Here is a 14,782-nt window from a genome sequence, read left to right on the forward strand (position 1 = left end):
TTGTTCTCTGTTTCCTGCAGGCATTCCACAGAAAGTTTGAGAACATCTTCCTGTGACATATTCTCTTCAGCTGCATACCCTATCATTCATTGCTGTTTCATATGGGAACAGTCTGGCCTATCACTTTACAACATTGACTGTATCAGAGTTGCCGCCATTTTCTGTTCCTTCTCTTGCTCTGCAACTGCAACGGAAGTTTTGTATTGGTTTCCTACTGAAGGCTCCAGAGCTTCTTTATGTAGCAACCAAATAGATGCTCCCTATTCCACCTATTTCTCCTTAATTTGTGGACTCATTGCTCCATCATGCTGTGACATTACCAGAGTTGGATTTTCTATACTAAGTCCTTCACTTTGCAGGTAATCTATAACTTCAGTTTTTATTTCTTTAACTTTCCATTACTAATCCTCTTTTCTACTTTCCCTGTTTGTTTTCTCATTTTTGTATTGCAAATATTTTTCATATCCAGATGCTTTTGCTTGAATTTCTCTTCAAATATCTTTGGTGCTGCTTTTTTGTATTGATTAGTTTTGCTTTCTCCTTTGCAAAATATTGCACCACATCCCGTTTTCATTCCCATGTCCATATTTCTTCGGCAGATGTCTCCTGATCCAACTATTTTTCCTTACTTTAGTGACTCATTGTTCCATCGTGTTGTGACATAACCTGTATTAGACCTTCTACACAAAATCCTTCACTTCACATGTATTCCATAACTTCAGCTTCTATTTGTTTAACTTCTACTTTACTAATCTTTTAATCTACAGTCCCTTCTTTGTGACCTTATTTTTTGTATTGTGCAACTTTTCATATCTTGGTGCCTTTGCCTGTATTTCTCTTCAAATATCTTTGGAGCCACTTTTTTTGTATTTATTATTTAGCTTTCTTCTTTGTATAAATATTGCACCATATCAGATCTCTCTTTCCTTCCCATGTCCATGTTTCTTTTTTAATGCCTTTCAAAAATCTCTAGCTTTTGTTGTTTATATTTCTGCACTTCCGCAATCGCTTCTTTTTCAAAATGGCCCAAAGTTTCTTGGTCTATATAATGTTTTCATGAATCTTTTATATTAATGAACACATATTTGCATTTAAAGCTTTTGATAATGTTTTTATTATGCAAGTATTTTTCTTTGATCTAATTTCTCTCAGTGTTCTTGAAAGTCTTCTGCCCGGAAATTATGGGCTTTTTGCATAATAGTAATGATACTAATTTCTTTATCATCCTCAGTAGTCCTCTCTATTTTCTTTATGGTTCTTTTTTTGGTCTGTCAATGTTTGTGTTTTTTGTTACTACTTCCTTTGAAAATGGGGGGGGGGGGGCGAGCATCCTACCCCTGAGCCTGTCATAATCCCACTGCAGGAATGCTTCCAAGTCTTGATGATTCTACGTTGTTTTTTTTTACAGCCTTGGCATCAGTGCCTGTACCATGATTGGGTACTTTTTTATCCTGTGACTTGAGCACCCGGCTGTCTTTTTAAATTTTTAACCTACTTCTGCCCATGATATATGCTATATAAAATACAGTCTATATATCAGTGTTGCCTTGGTGAGATTTTGTGAAAAATAAAGTCTACCTTTGAAAGTAGTCACCGAGATTCAGTTCCAGCAATACTACTTTCCTTTGCTTGCTGATTTATCATTTCTCCATCTGGGCATTTTTTATATGGCACATACTATTATCAGATGCACCAGTAAAGGTTACTCATGTCCCCATGAGTGGGAGCTTCTGAGAAAATAGGCCTAACTGAAAGAAAGTGAAGGCTATCCCAATCAATGGTACTTTAAATACAGGCTAATCCTAAATGTTAAAAAATGCAATATCTGTTGCATTTGGCAAAAAGAAAAAAAAAAGAAAAAGCATACAGTTTATAGTATAGAAAATACCTCACTCTAAAATGAAGATGTAACAGACCTTGAAACTTGGGAAGATAACTCCCTCTCATCTGACCATCATGTTGCTTACTACTCTGCATTCTCCACTGATAAAGCCCATCATCCTCCCTTGGGATATATCTTACTAAATATATCAAGATGTTGGAAAGACCACAAAGATTCCTGAGCTACCTAGAAAGGCTGGACGCCTTATTCCTATATTCATTGTTATAAGATCTGTATTGAAAAGCTGAATTTTACTTATCAAACTTATGAGTAGATCTACACTAATACATCTGACCCTGAATGTTGTTGTTGTGTCTTTCGGCTTTTCCCGGTTAGGGGTTGCCACAGCGGAACTCCGGTCCGCTAATGATTGGCAGTAGATTTTTACATGCCGAGTTGCCAGACCTGACGCACAACCTTCAACGAAGGTACACCCATTCATGCATGTCTCCACACAGAAGACGCTCTAGCTGAGAATTGAACAGGACAACGTCTTAATGTGAGGCGACAACGCTACCGCAGCACCACCACCGCAGTATACATCTGACCCTAAATAAACTTTGAAAATCAATTAATAACTAAAACAAGCAAAAAAAAAAGTTTTTTTTTTGTGGGGTAGTACTCAACTGCAGCCATACACCCCATTACTTTAAACTACCAACTATTAGATCACACAAAAGTAGTGGAAATGGCAAACTCCAATAACTCACTGTGTGTGATCTCAAACAGGGCACCCAGAGTACCACAAACTGAACGCAGTGTAAGTCAATCTATTGAATGATTCACCTTTACTATTTTTAACAAATAACATTAAGAAAACATCCAGTAGTCCAAGACCTGCATAAATAATAGTTTGGTTCAGTTATCAATGCAGACCATTAAAGCATAAGAGAATCACAGAATGTACAAGGCAATTGGGTTGTGTGGCCATTTATTTCTTGCCAGTGCCGACTCTTAGACCTCACCTCCTTTTTCAAGACCTGATAAGCCAATCATACAGGGCTTGAATTTATGGGTCTATATTAGTTTGTCGAAGCCTAATTACAATGAGCAGCTGTTAATCAAACTGAAATTACCAAACGGCTGTTCCTCAAATGTTCACATCAGCGAACATTTTTTACAGTTATAGAAATGACTTGGCCAGTGGACTAACCAGCACACACACCACAGTACATCAAACCCACTTACATATGCCAACTCTGAAATCTCACTACAGTTGGGAAAAGGGCAAATTTCCATATGTTGGCCAAGTCATTTCCTTCCCTGGGAAGAACGTTCGCTGATGTGAACATTCGATGAATGGCCGTTTAGTGATTTTGGTTTGATGAACAATTATTTACTGTAATTAGACTTCAACAAACTAATATAAACCCATACATTCATGCTTATCACTTCTTGAAAAAGGAGGTAAGGTCTAAGGGTTGGTACTGGCAAGGAATAAATGGCCACACAGCCCAGATGCCTTGTATGTTCTATGATTTTATTATGCTTTAAAGGTCTGTATTGCTGACTGAAGCAAAATGTTATTTAAGCACTTGAACAGCCTCAGCTAACAGTGTTAAAAGTAACAGATTTATGCAGATCGTGATGAATCAACACTTTTTATATAATACTACCTTAAAGCCAAATCTGTTGAATTGGGCTGATAGTACCTTCAATAAAAGCATATTACCAAGTTGCATTGCAATGCAAAGCATAAAAAAATCAAAGAAATAAGTTAAACTTACACAAAGAAGAACCTTGTGCAAACATGATCAGTATTAGGAACCACCCAGATGTCACCATGTTTTTGTAGATCAGGTGAGGTTATCACTGAAAAGAAAATAACATAGTACATAGTTATATTAAATTGAAGCATACAGGCATATGACTCTGAAGCAAACTAGCATTCATTTGCAAAAGAATACATTACAGGTAGGAGCAATGTTGCCACAACGTTATCTATACTTGTTTACTTTTTATGCTTTCTTATTCTTCACCATTAATATTTGATGGGTTTATATTTCTTTCTTGAGAATGCACTGTAGTTCTTCTGAAACAACTAACCAACCCAATAAATCAATAAAAATAAACAAAAAAATATACAAACAAACAAATAAATAAATAAAGCATTTTGTGGATTTGGCAAACTAAGGCTCAAAGCTTCCTAAACATATTTTCAGTGCAAGCAAGAAAAAGATTTTGGCTTAGATATGCTGTACTGCTATTTAATGTTAGTACACTGGTCACAGACTACATCTTGCTGAACCTATAAACACATTCCAAGTGCTATAAACATTAATTTATTGCTATATATGCATAATGAAATGAAACAGTATGCTCATAAAACAGATAATACATTTAAATGTACCTTCACATAAGGCTATACATTTCAAGTGTTGGCTTTGCAGAAATAGAGGCTGTCCTTTCTTCTGTGGCTAAAACAAATGAAAACATGATTTTAATTAAATGAACAGCATTCTCATTTTTGAAGAAATGATAAACACACAAGTCTTCAAAAACAAAATTTGAATACAGTTTATTAATGCAACAGGTATCACAACGAAGGACACCCACAGGCAGGTGCAAGGGGGTTCACTTGCACCCCCCTGAACCGGCTGGCTGGGAGATTAATTTTCTTTTAATTGAAAAAAAAAAAATGTTTTTTTAAGGACATTCTTCTTTAAGAATGCCTTTTGCATCCAGTCGCACAAATGCTTTTGCATCTGTGCAACCGATGGTTTACATCTTCATCTTCCACATCCGTGCAGAATTTGAATTCCAGAAGACATTTGGACTGTGGACAAAGGTACAAGTGACAGGTAGGTGTGTGCATGTGTGTGTTTAATTGTTTTTAAGAGGTGTGTGTATAAGAAATAGGTAGGGGTGTGTAGATATAAGAAGTAGGTAGGTAGGGGTGTGTATGCGTGTGTAAGGAGTAGGTAAAGGTAGGTGTGCGTGTGTGTGTGTGTGTGTGTGTGTGTGTGTGTGTGTGTGTGTGTGTGTGTGTGTGTGTGTGTGTGTGTGTCTGTGCATATATAAGAGGGATTGAAGTTGCTAAATAATAACAGACATTTTAGTTTTAGACATCATATCCTTTAGAAAAATGCATACTAACACAACTCCTGTTATTATAGCAATTTTCTAAGTTCATGAGAGCAATATTTATAATCTGTCCCCTAGTGGTGAGGATTCAGGGGGATGTATATTGGGAGGATGACAGGTACATACACAGTATTTCCAGATGCAGCTTTCTGCATCAAGTGCAACTTCCCTTAAGTGCACACAGAGACCACAGTCAGTCCAGAGCTGGTTTCCTCCCTCTTTCTCCGGATCCCCAATAAGACTCCCCAGTGGCACAGCTATAGGGTTGAGATCATACCTCTCAACTGTATAGTTTTTCATAGAATGTCCAGATTTTGTCTCATATTTCTGGTCCATTTTTCAAAAAATTGTGTTTTTTCTGGCAAAATTAGTGGCAAATCATTAAAGATTGAAGTCAGAAAATAGACATTTGAGTTTCAGATTTCATACCATTTGGAAAATTCATGCTAATGTAAAACCTGTTATTCTATGAACTTTACTTGTATTTATGGCTTTGTCGACATTTCTTTTTCTAAGAGGTTGAGAGGTATGGTTGAGTTCTCAGCTGAGTGGCCAACCTAAGACCTCCAGCACCCTCTCTGTCCAACCAGTGCTTTGTGTCCCTGCTGAAGTAGCTGAGACACACACTTTGAGGTTTGATTCACACAGACATACACACACACACACACACCTGGGAAAGGCTGGCACAGGTTTACTAGCTATGCCCCCTTCTGCCCAGACTATAAGGTAGTTATCAATGCCACCAGCCACATCCTTATCAACTACTTTAAGGCCCTTAACAAAGGGTTTCCAATCTTACTGTGTATTGTTACTATCAATACAAATGGTAGTTTGACCAAGAGCAAGGCTAAAGATAACATCCTTTTATTACGTGTCATAAAGTACATTTTCAGCTATTTTTCTGAAATTAACCCCCTGTGTTCCAGTTTCCATTGTTAAAATATATACATCTAAACAGTTACAATAGTGTATGTACATTTCTGTTCTGTTCCAGTAGGGTACACTGTGGATACATTTTTAAAGCTCAGTACTTTACAATCCTTTCCAACACACACTTCTGTACCAGCAGTTTGATATACACATAGCATACAGTATATTTGTAACACAAGCATATGAATCATGTTACTCACAAATGACATATAATTATTTACAAAATTCCAGATAGCTGGGCTGGCAGTATCTCCTTTCATGACATGCTTCAATCCTGACTACTGACTCCAGTGTGAGACTGTTACTTAAACAGGAGTAATATTTCACATTTTTCCCCTAAGAGCACAACAGGAACATGTTCTGTAATCTGAGACTGGACTGCATACTTCTGTCCACTCCTAATGTTACTCCTTATTACACACTTCAAGCAATATGTTCTAATTTAAGACCTCTGATGCACTCACACTTAAATGAAATCTCACACATCCAAACACTTCTGAGAAAGCCTGACACAGATTTCCAACTGTGTCACTTCCCCAAAGTAGTACAGTAATGCTGCCACCAATCAGAGTGTCTTCATGCCCTTCTAAAGGGGGTGTCCAGTTATCAAAATTAAATATTAAAACAAATAGCAACAAATGACCTAAGCAGCCAAGCTTTCAGAGTGGCCCGAGAAGTTATCAAGGCAAGTATAAGCACTCTCAAATCATTAAGGAAAAACAATGAATGATCAGGCATACTGTAAGTTAATAAAAAAAATTTAATATTGAGCAAAATGATTAAAAACATAAAACAGTAAATCCCAATAAATAAACAGAACGTAATCACCGGGAAAATGAAATCATTACTGTAGGACAGAGATCCAGCATTCAGAAAAACTCTAACTGATCTAGCTGATTAATTATAATTTACTAACTAAAGAACACTGTCCCTAAATTACTACAACAAATCAAAGGCAGGTTTACAGTTCTTGGTCAGTCCTTTTTTGGGTATCCACTGCACAGTTCAACTGACAACTGTAACTGACTGCTGACAATTATTGACTTCAGCAGGCTCTTTTATAGACTAGTCTGTCAACTGTTCTAGTTTTAATTTTCATTTCATATTTTTAATTTCAACAAACAGCTGTTTTCTAAAAGTTCCTTCCTGCCTTTTAGCTTCTGACAGCAACACATAGCAACTGTCAACATTCCAAAGACATCATCTGCTGATCAGCTGAATCTGAGACAGTTTGCCTTTACAATCTCTCTTCACAAACATTCACAGTTAGAAATGCAAAAGGACACTGTTCAAGTCTCCAAAACACCCTGTTCAAACAGATCACAAATCAACATGTAAGAACCTATTTACAATATCATAGCTAGTCATGCTGGCATACAATACACAGGACAAGCTGAGATTATTTACAAAACTTTAGCCAGGAATGCTAGCACATATGACAGTGTCTAATTTCTTCATATTTACAAATGTACTAATTGTTCAGTATATAGATTCATATACAAGGGACAGTATGTTTCGTTAAGCCACATTTCTTATACTATTAGGATCCCAGGTAGATACATGTGTGCCTCTGTAGGGTTAGTAGTATATATATATATATATATATATATATATATATATATATATATATATATATATATATATATATATATATATACTGCTGCATCTTTTAAATCTATAATATTTGTTAAGTGGTTATGCTTAGGATATAATTGTTTTAGGATTAGCATTTTACTTTACCCTTTATAGAGTCTTAACCATCTCAACCAGTGGTACATCATACTATATATTTGTTAATTCTGTATGTTAATTTAGTTTTGAATGTAAATGTATGTATTATTTGTTACACTTCATCTTTTATCACATGTATATATATAAACATTGGAGCTTTTCACCACAGGTCTCCACTGAAAAAGGGCATCTGCCCAGTTGGACTAACCCGATCAACAAATGTCAAATAAATAAATAAAATAAATATCAGCGTATGTTCAGGATGCATTAGTATTTCGTGTGGGAATGACAACCAGGAGTTTGAGAGAAAGAATCAAAGAATATGTGTATCCCATTAGGACAGGATTGCAAAAACAGCCTCTTATTTGCAGTAATTGTAAAAAGTTTTTGTTTGCTGTTTTACGTTTTAGAGGACAAAGGGGGTGGGAAATATAAAAATCAGGTTGAGAAAATAGAAACAGAATAGCAAATTAAGTTAAAAGCTGAATTCCCACTTGGTTTAAATGAAGCAGTTAACAATAAATGTTTTTTAAACTATCATAAGCTAAAAGATATCTAAATGGTGAACTTTTTTGATACCGTTTATCATTTTTTATTGAATAATTAAATGTGCTTTGTGAATGGATGCTTTTGTATTTGAGATCGTGTTTAAATATTTGGATTTTAAACTAAAGTATTTTCTGAAAAAGTTTGTTTTACGAAAGCAGATATAAAAAAAGTTTACTATGCTAAAGCTGTTTAGTGTTCTTTTATGCTCATAGTGGTGTTGAGTTGTTTTATGTGGAAAATGATATAGAGCTGACTCACATTAAAAGCTTGAAACTCAGATTACCTTCTTGCAGTGGTGAGAACAATCAGTAACATTCTTTTTCATGTTAAGAACTTCAAGCCAGCCAGATTAGCTGGTTCAAATGGAGCAATTGTTAGCTTCTCCAACACACACACACACACACACACACACACACACACACACACACACAATTTAAGATCTCAAGGAATGGATACTGGTTTTCTTGGAGTCCTGTTCCCGTTAAGCAAAACCCCTTTTAAAAACATTTTGATATGAGAATGCATTGAGTGAGGAGAATCCATGGGCAGACATGCTGAAATGATGGAGGTATAAGAAAGGCCATAGAATGCTAACTCACATAGATATTGTAGAACCAGATAACAACTAGCCCTAAATAGATTCTGGTTATGTTGTTGTCACCAATTAGAAAACCTTTTCCATTTGCTAATAGATATATTATTTTCTAGTTGAAGGCTTTCCTGCCTGCATTAGTAGCTGCTGCATATCCTCAGTAAGCAGGTGCCTAAAGAGAATTAAGACCCTATTATCCAGGTAGTGAGATAAAGTTGACTGAAGTCAGGGTGTATCAACCACCCCAGAGCTTGTGAATGGAAGATCCATTCTGTGAGGAAGCTTGTTGTAATTGCCCCTGGTCATTTTCAAAAGAAGGGTGTACTGTTGCTTGGGCCAGAAGAGAGCCACCAGTGATCTAGTGGGATTCCTTCTGAGTCTTCAGAAGGACCTTGGATATCAGTGGAAAGGGTGGAAAGCAAGGAAAAGAAAAGACATCTGTCTTCCAAGCCTTCTTTTCTGAAGTTCTGGAGCAGAATCTTGCCAGATAATTGTTTAGAAATGAGGCAAATAGAGCTACTTGAGAAGCTTCCAACAAATAAATCTTGGAATAGCCCTTAATCTAGTTTCTATTTGTGAAAGTCTGTACTTGTCCTGCTCAGCTTGTCTGCCACACAGTTTTTCTCTGATGGAATGTGGGATGCCTACAGAATGAGGATATGTTGTGAAGTTATATCCCAAGTTAACATGACTAGTCTGCAAAGGGGGTCAAACTGGTCTTCCCTTTCTTCTTGATGTACCACATGACTGTACCTGTAACAATCTAAAGAGGTCCTGATGACCAGAGATGATTCAGAAAGCTGAGTGCCTTAATCAGGGCAAGCATCTCTTTTATCTTTTATGTTTATGTGCTTGCATCTGTCCACGGTGTGCCACACTCCTCTCACGTTTATACTTCCTGAAACTGCTCCACAAGCAAAGTCTAAGGTGTCTGTGGTGACTGTGTTGGATAAGGGAGGGAGAAAGGACATTCCAGATTTAGGGATATTTGCTCTCTCCATCAACTTAGCCTTATAAATGGGTCTATATCATATTATCAAAAGGAACGAATCTCGAACGGCTTAAATATCGAAACTGACGTTCATCGATTTGTTTTTTTGTGAGATTGTGGTACAGTAAAAGTCTGGAATTTTGCCCTTTCCTCACTATAGTGTGATCTCGGAGTTGGTATATATAATTAGTGGGTGTCTGGGGGGCACGGCCCCCCACAAAAGTGATTTCGATGAATGGCAATTTTGATATTTAAGCCATTCGAGATTAGTTCCTTTTGATGTTATGATATAAAGCCTTATAAACACCTATAAACCTATGGATTTCTCTTCTGACAAACCTCCTGCACTGTGATTTGAAAAGCCAAAGGATGTTGTTGTTGGGATCAAAGAGACTTATGGCAGCATTGTATATTTTTCACATGGCATCTTCTCAGGGTTATCTTGAGAATCATAAATGCCATGAGACACAAAATCCTGAGGTATTCCCTCACAGTGACAGAGGTCTAACTGGAAAACCTTAGAAATAGATCTAGATATAGATTCACCTTTTCTTGGGCTAGAAAAGCTCTTTATATAGAGGTGTCTAGCTGACAGCCCAAGTCAAAAAGACTGTTGAACGTTTCTTTAAATCCCAGCTTATGTAAGAGATCTCTCAGCCAAGTGAGAGATTCCTGACATTTTGAAAAAGACTCTGCAAAGATAAGCAAGTTGTCTAAATATGGAAAAATGTTGATACCCTGTAGCCTGCGATGAGGTATAACTGGTATCAGACACTTTGTGAACAATATTAGTGCAGTGGATAGTACAAAAGGTAAGGCAGAGAAAGAATAGTTGTGTAAAATCTTACTATAATGATAGATGTCCTTCTCTTCACTGTTACAGTATTCATTACACTAGGGATCCCCTACCATGGGTGGCCTGATGTCCGGCCAGTATACCAAAGCCTTGGGTTGATTTAGGTTACTCTGTATGTCACATGTATGCTTCTTGCGTAGCACTGGGCATAAGGGTGAAATTCAGACATACCATCCTCAGAACTGAGATCCCCAGTAGTAATGCCATTGCAAGGAACAGAAAAGGTAATCAGTACATCCAGATGAGAATTGCACCGGGGGTGGGGGGAGGGAGTGAATACTGCAACAGTGAAGAGAAGGACATCTACAGTTATGGTACGATTTTACACAATTGTACTATGTCCTTCCATTTCACTGTTGCAGTATTTATTACAGTAGGGAGACAGCAAAGCTCAGGAAGCACAGAGGGAGGAAGAAGGACCAACAGAGCTCTCTAGGAAGAGCTCTCTAGGAATTCAAGAAGGATGGCCCTAGCAAAACCAGCTCTAGCTCTTAAAATTCCATCCAACTTGTAGTGTTTGGTAAAAGTATGCACAAAAGTCCATATAGCTGCTTCAAGAATAGCGTTAGTATCCAAACTCTTGAAAAAAAAACCCAGAAGAAGTTACAGCTCTAGTAGAATGAGCCTTAACAGGAGAGTGAAGGCTCTTACCATGAAAGGAATAACAAAAAGAAATAACTTTAGAAATCCAAGAGGAAACAGCTTGCTGGACATGGCAGTCCTAATGATCTAGGAGGAAAGGAAACAAAGAGCTGATCAGATTTATGAAAAGTCTTAGTCTTATATAAATACAATCTGAGTCATCTATGCACATCCAATGTATGCAGCACCTTCTCACTGGCTGATTGCGGAGAAGGCAAAAAAGTGGGCAAATGAATAGACTGATTAAGAGACAACTCATTAAGCATCTTGGGCAAGAAAGAAGGATTAGTATGAAGGGACACCCTGTCATTATGAAACACCAGAAAAGGAGAACAAGCCATAAGGGCTTGAAGCTCAGACACCTGTCTGGGAGAAGTATGGGCAGACAAAAGTACAGTCTTCCAAGAGCAATGTTGCAAGGCTCAGGCTGCAGGCTCGAAAGGACCCTGTGTCAATTTTCCTAAAACAAAATTAAGATCCCTGGCAGGAGGGAACAGGCTGGCTGGGAGGCCTAAGATGAAGGACGCCTTTAAGGAATTGTTTTAGCTTCAAATTCAGAAGCTAAAGGAGATAATAAAGGCAGACAAACAGAAACAGCTGGTAAGTGGGTCTTAACCTAAGAATAAGCCATCCCAGCATTGAGCAATTCACATAGATAAAAGAGAACAAAAGGAACATCCACAGAAAGTGGATCCAGGTTATGAGAAAGACAACAAAGAGAAAATCTCGTCCATTTGGATGAGTAGGATTTCCTAGTAGTGGGTTTTCTGGCATCCTGCAGGACCCTAAGCACATCCTCAGAAAAAAAAGGTGTTTATGTGGAATCAAACTCTTATCATCCACAATGTCAGCTGAAGAGTGGACAGGTGGGGATGGATGAGAGATCCATTTTTTTGTATGAGTAGGTCTACCATGTGAGGAAACTTGTGATGACTACTCCTGGCTAAATGCAGAAAAAGAGGGAAGTAATGCTATATTGGCCAAAACAGGGTAAACAACAAGATTTTGGGAGCATCCTGTTGAATTCTAAATAAGACTTTTGGAATGAGGGGAAGGTGAGAGAAAGCATAAATATCACCTTCCAAGTAATAGAGAGGGTGCCCACCTTCCAAACCATAGGACCTGTGACTCTGGAACAGTTCCAGAGGGGAGACAAAAAGAACCCCACTGCTGGACAATGCCCAGAAATACATCCCTGTGAAGCATCCATTCATGGAATTGAGCTATGGACCTGCTCAGAATGTCTGATACAATGTTTTGACCTGAAGTAATGTATACTGCCTGAAGAGTCACTTGGAACCAGTCAGCTAGTTCCCACACCAGAAGTAACAATCGACAAAGAAGTTTGTTGACATTCCACATCATTGTGGTATTATCTGTAAACACATTGAGAGGTCCTGGGGAGGAAGAGAAAGAAAGGCCTGAAGAGCCAGCAGAGGGGCTCTCAACTCCTTGACACTGATGTGGTCATTCTGTTGAAGAGGCGACCAGACTCCCTGCACCTTTAGGGAGCTGAAAGGTGTTCCCCATCCCACATCTGAGGCATCTGTGACTGGCTCTTGAGAGGGAAGAGGTGGTTGGAAAGGGAGCCCTGGATTGAAAGTCAACTGCTGAATCCACCACTGAAGTTCCTGCCTGAGACAAGGGAGAAGAGGAACTAAGAAACTGAGGGATGAGAATGCTAAAGCCAAACTGACTTTAGAAAACACTGAAGTTTTCTCATATGGTGTTTGGAAAAAGGAAGCATATGAATAGTTGAAGCCATAAACCTCAGAGCTCTCAGAAATTCCCTTGCTGTTATAGAGGTCAGAGGAAGAAGGGACTGAAAAAAAGGAAACAACAGTTAGGGCCTTGGAAGGAGGCAAGGATGCCAGCATGGGAACAGTGTAGCCTGCACCCCGGAAAAATCTGATCCGGAGAAGGAGTCAGAAAGGACTTTTTGAGATTTATAGTGAACCATGGGCTCTGCAGAAGGGAGATTGCAAAGTAAAGATTTTGCAACAAGATCTCTGGAGTAGATACCTGAAACAGGAGATTATCAAAGTAGGAAAAGACCTGGATCCCCTTAGCCAGCAAAAAGCAATCACAGGAGCGAGGTGTTTGGTGAATACCCTTGGGGCAATAGAACGGCCAAAGGGCAAAGCAGAGAACTGAAAATGCCAGGAAGCAACACAGAAATGTAAAAACTTCCTGAAACGGAGATGAATTGGGATATGGAGATAAGCATCCTTGAGATCCAGAGACACCATGTAAGCCTGAGGAAGCAAAGGAGGGAACAGAGTCTGAAGGGACACAATTCTTAAAGAGGGAACCTTCAGAAATGTATTTAGAGGAGAAAAGTCTAAAATTGGTCTCCAAGTACTCTCTTTCCTGGGTACTAGGACCATTCTGGAGTAAACCCCCCTTCCCCCTTTGGGAAACTGGAACTTCTTAAATAGCAACCTGAGTTAAGAGGTCCCGAAGCACTCCTGGAAAGAAGGACAGCTGTTCCTGAGGAGGCTGAGAAATTCCCATAAAAGGGGGAAAAGATTTCCAGATCATGAAATATCCTTGACGGATAATGGACAGAACCCAAGAGTCCTGAATAATCTTTAACCAAACAGGAATAGACAGAGAATGGCAAAGAGAAAGAGGAATGTGGCTGGGAAGAATAGGATAGTCAGATAACACCTGGTTTATCAGGAAAAGGAGACTTCTGGAGTACAGAATTGTGTGTAGCTTTAGCAGGAGGAGCCCACTTCCGACCTTTCTTGCCCTTGGAAGGAGGGTGAGATTGTCTATGAATAAAGGCTGGCTTATTGGGGTAATTTCTCTGAAACTTGGGTACAGGAAAAACAAAAAATATTCAGCTTCCTGTAAAGCCTTGCCATTATCCTGAAGGGACTTAAACAAATCAGCAGTAGCTTTGCCAAATAAGTGGCAGTATCTTTGCCAAATAAGTGTTTATTATCCAGAGGAGCATCCATCAACTTAGCCTTAATATCATCAGGCAAAGGCTGAAGCCAAAGCCAAGAATGTCTCCTCATCACAGACCCAAAAGCAGCAGCCCTAGAGTAAGAATCTGCTGCATCATACATACACATGATGGAATGACAAGACACCTGGGAGGAAGTCCCTAACAAGGAAAGGGCAGAAGTTTTCCCTTAAGAGTTTGGAAGATCAGAAATTACATGACAGGCCTGGGAAAGAAGAGGCAACATGCACCTGGATATATGGGTTGATAATTGACATCCCTAAAAGCTAAAGTAGCAAAGGTATAAACCTTTTTCCCCAACCTTTCCATAGTTCTGCTATCTTTGTCAGAAGGCAATAACTTTGGATAAGGAAGCAATTGAGATGGCTAGTCAGAAGCAGTGGACACCACTGAAGAGTCAGCAGTAGAGGACTTATAAAGAAATGTACAGTCCTCAGGCACCCTATAAAACCTATCAGGTTTCTTGGCAGCAGGGGGCTGTGAGTCATGAGCCTTATAAGCATTAGAAAAGACACTCAGCAATGCAGCCAGAACAGGAGGTAGAGCATGAG

At 38.6% G+C, this 14,782-nt stretch overlaps 1 protein-coding gene across 1 annotated transcript in view; it reads right to left on the minus strand.

Moving 5' to 3' along the window:
* PARP8 (poly(ADP-ribose) polymerase family member 8) overlaps positions 1-14,782 on the minus strand; it is a 1,481,732-nt gene that overhangs the window by 26,695 nt on the left and 1,440,255 nt on the right. The window contains exons 24-25 of the mRNA XM_044077685.1: positions 4,233-4,299; positions 3,610-3,694 (exon numbers count right to left, since the gene is read on the minus strand). Coding sequence (XP_043933620.1) covers positions 3,610-3,694; positions 4,233-4,299 — 152 coding nt within the window. The remainder of the gene's footprint in view (positions 1-3,609; positions 3,695-4,232; positions 4,300-14,782) is intronic.

This window comes from Protopterus annectens, chromosome 1.part1 (genome assembly GCF_019279795.1).
Source record: "Protopterus annectens isolate FY-2018-M chromosome 1.part1, PAN1.0, whole genome shotgun sequence".
NCBI lineage: Eukaryota > Metazoa > Chordata > Ceratodontiformes > Protopteridae > Protopterus > Protopterus annectens.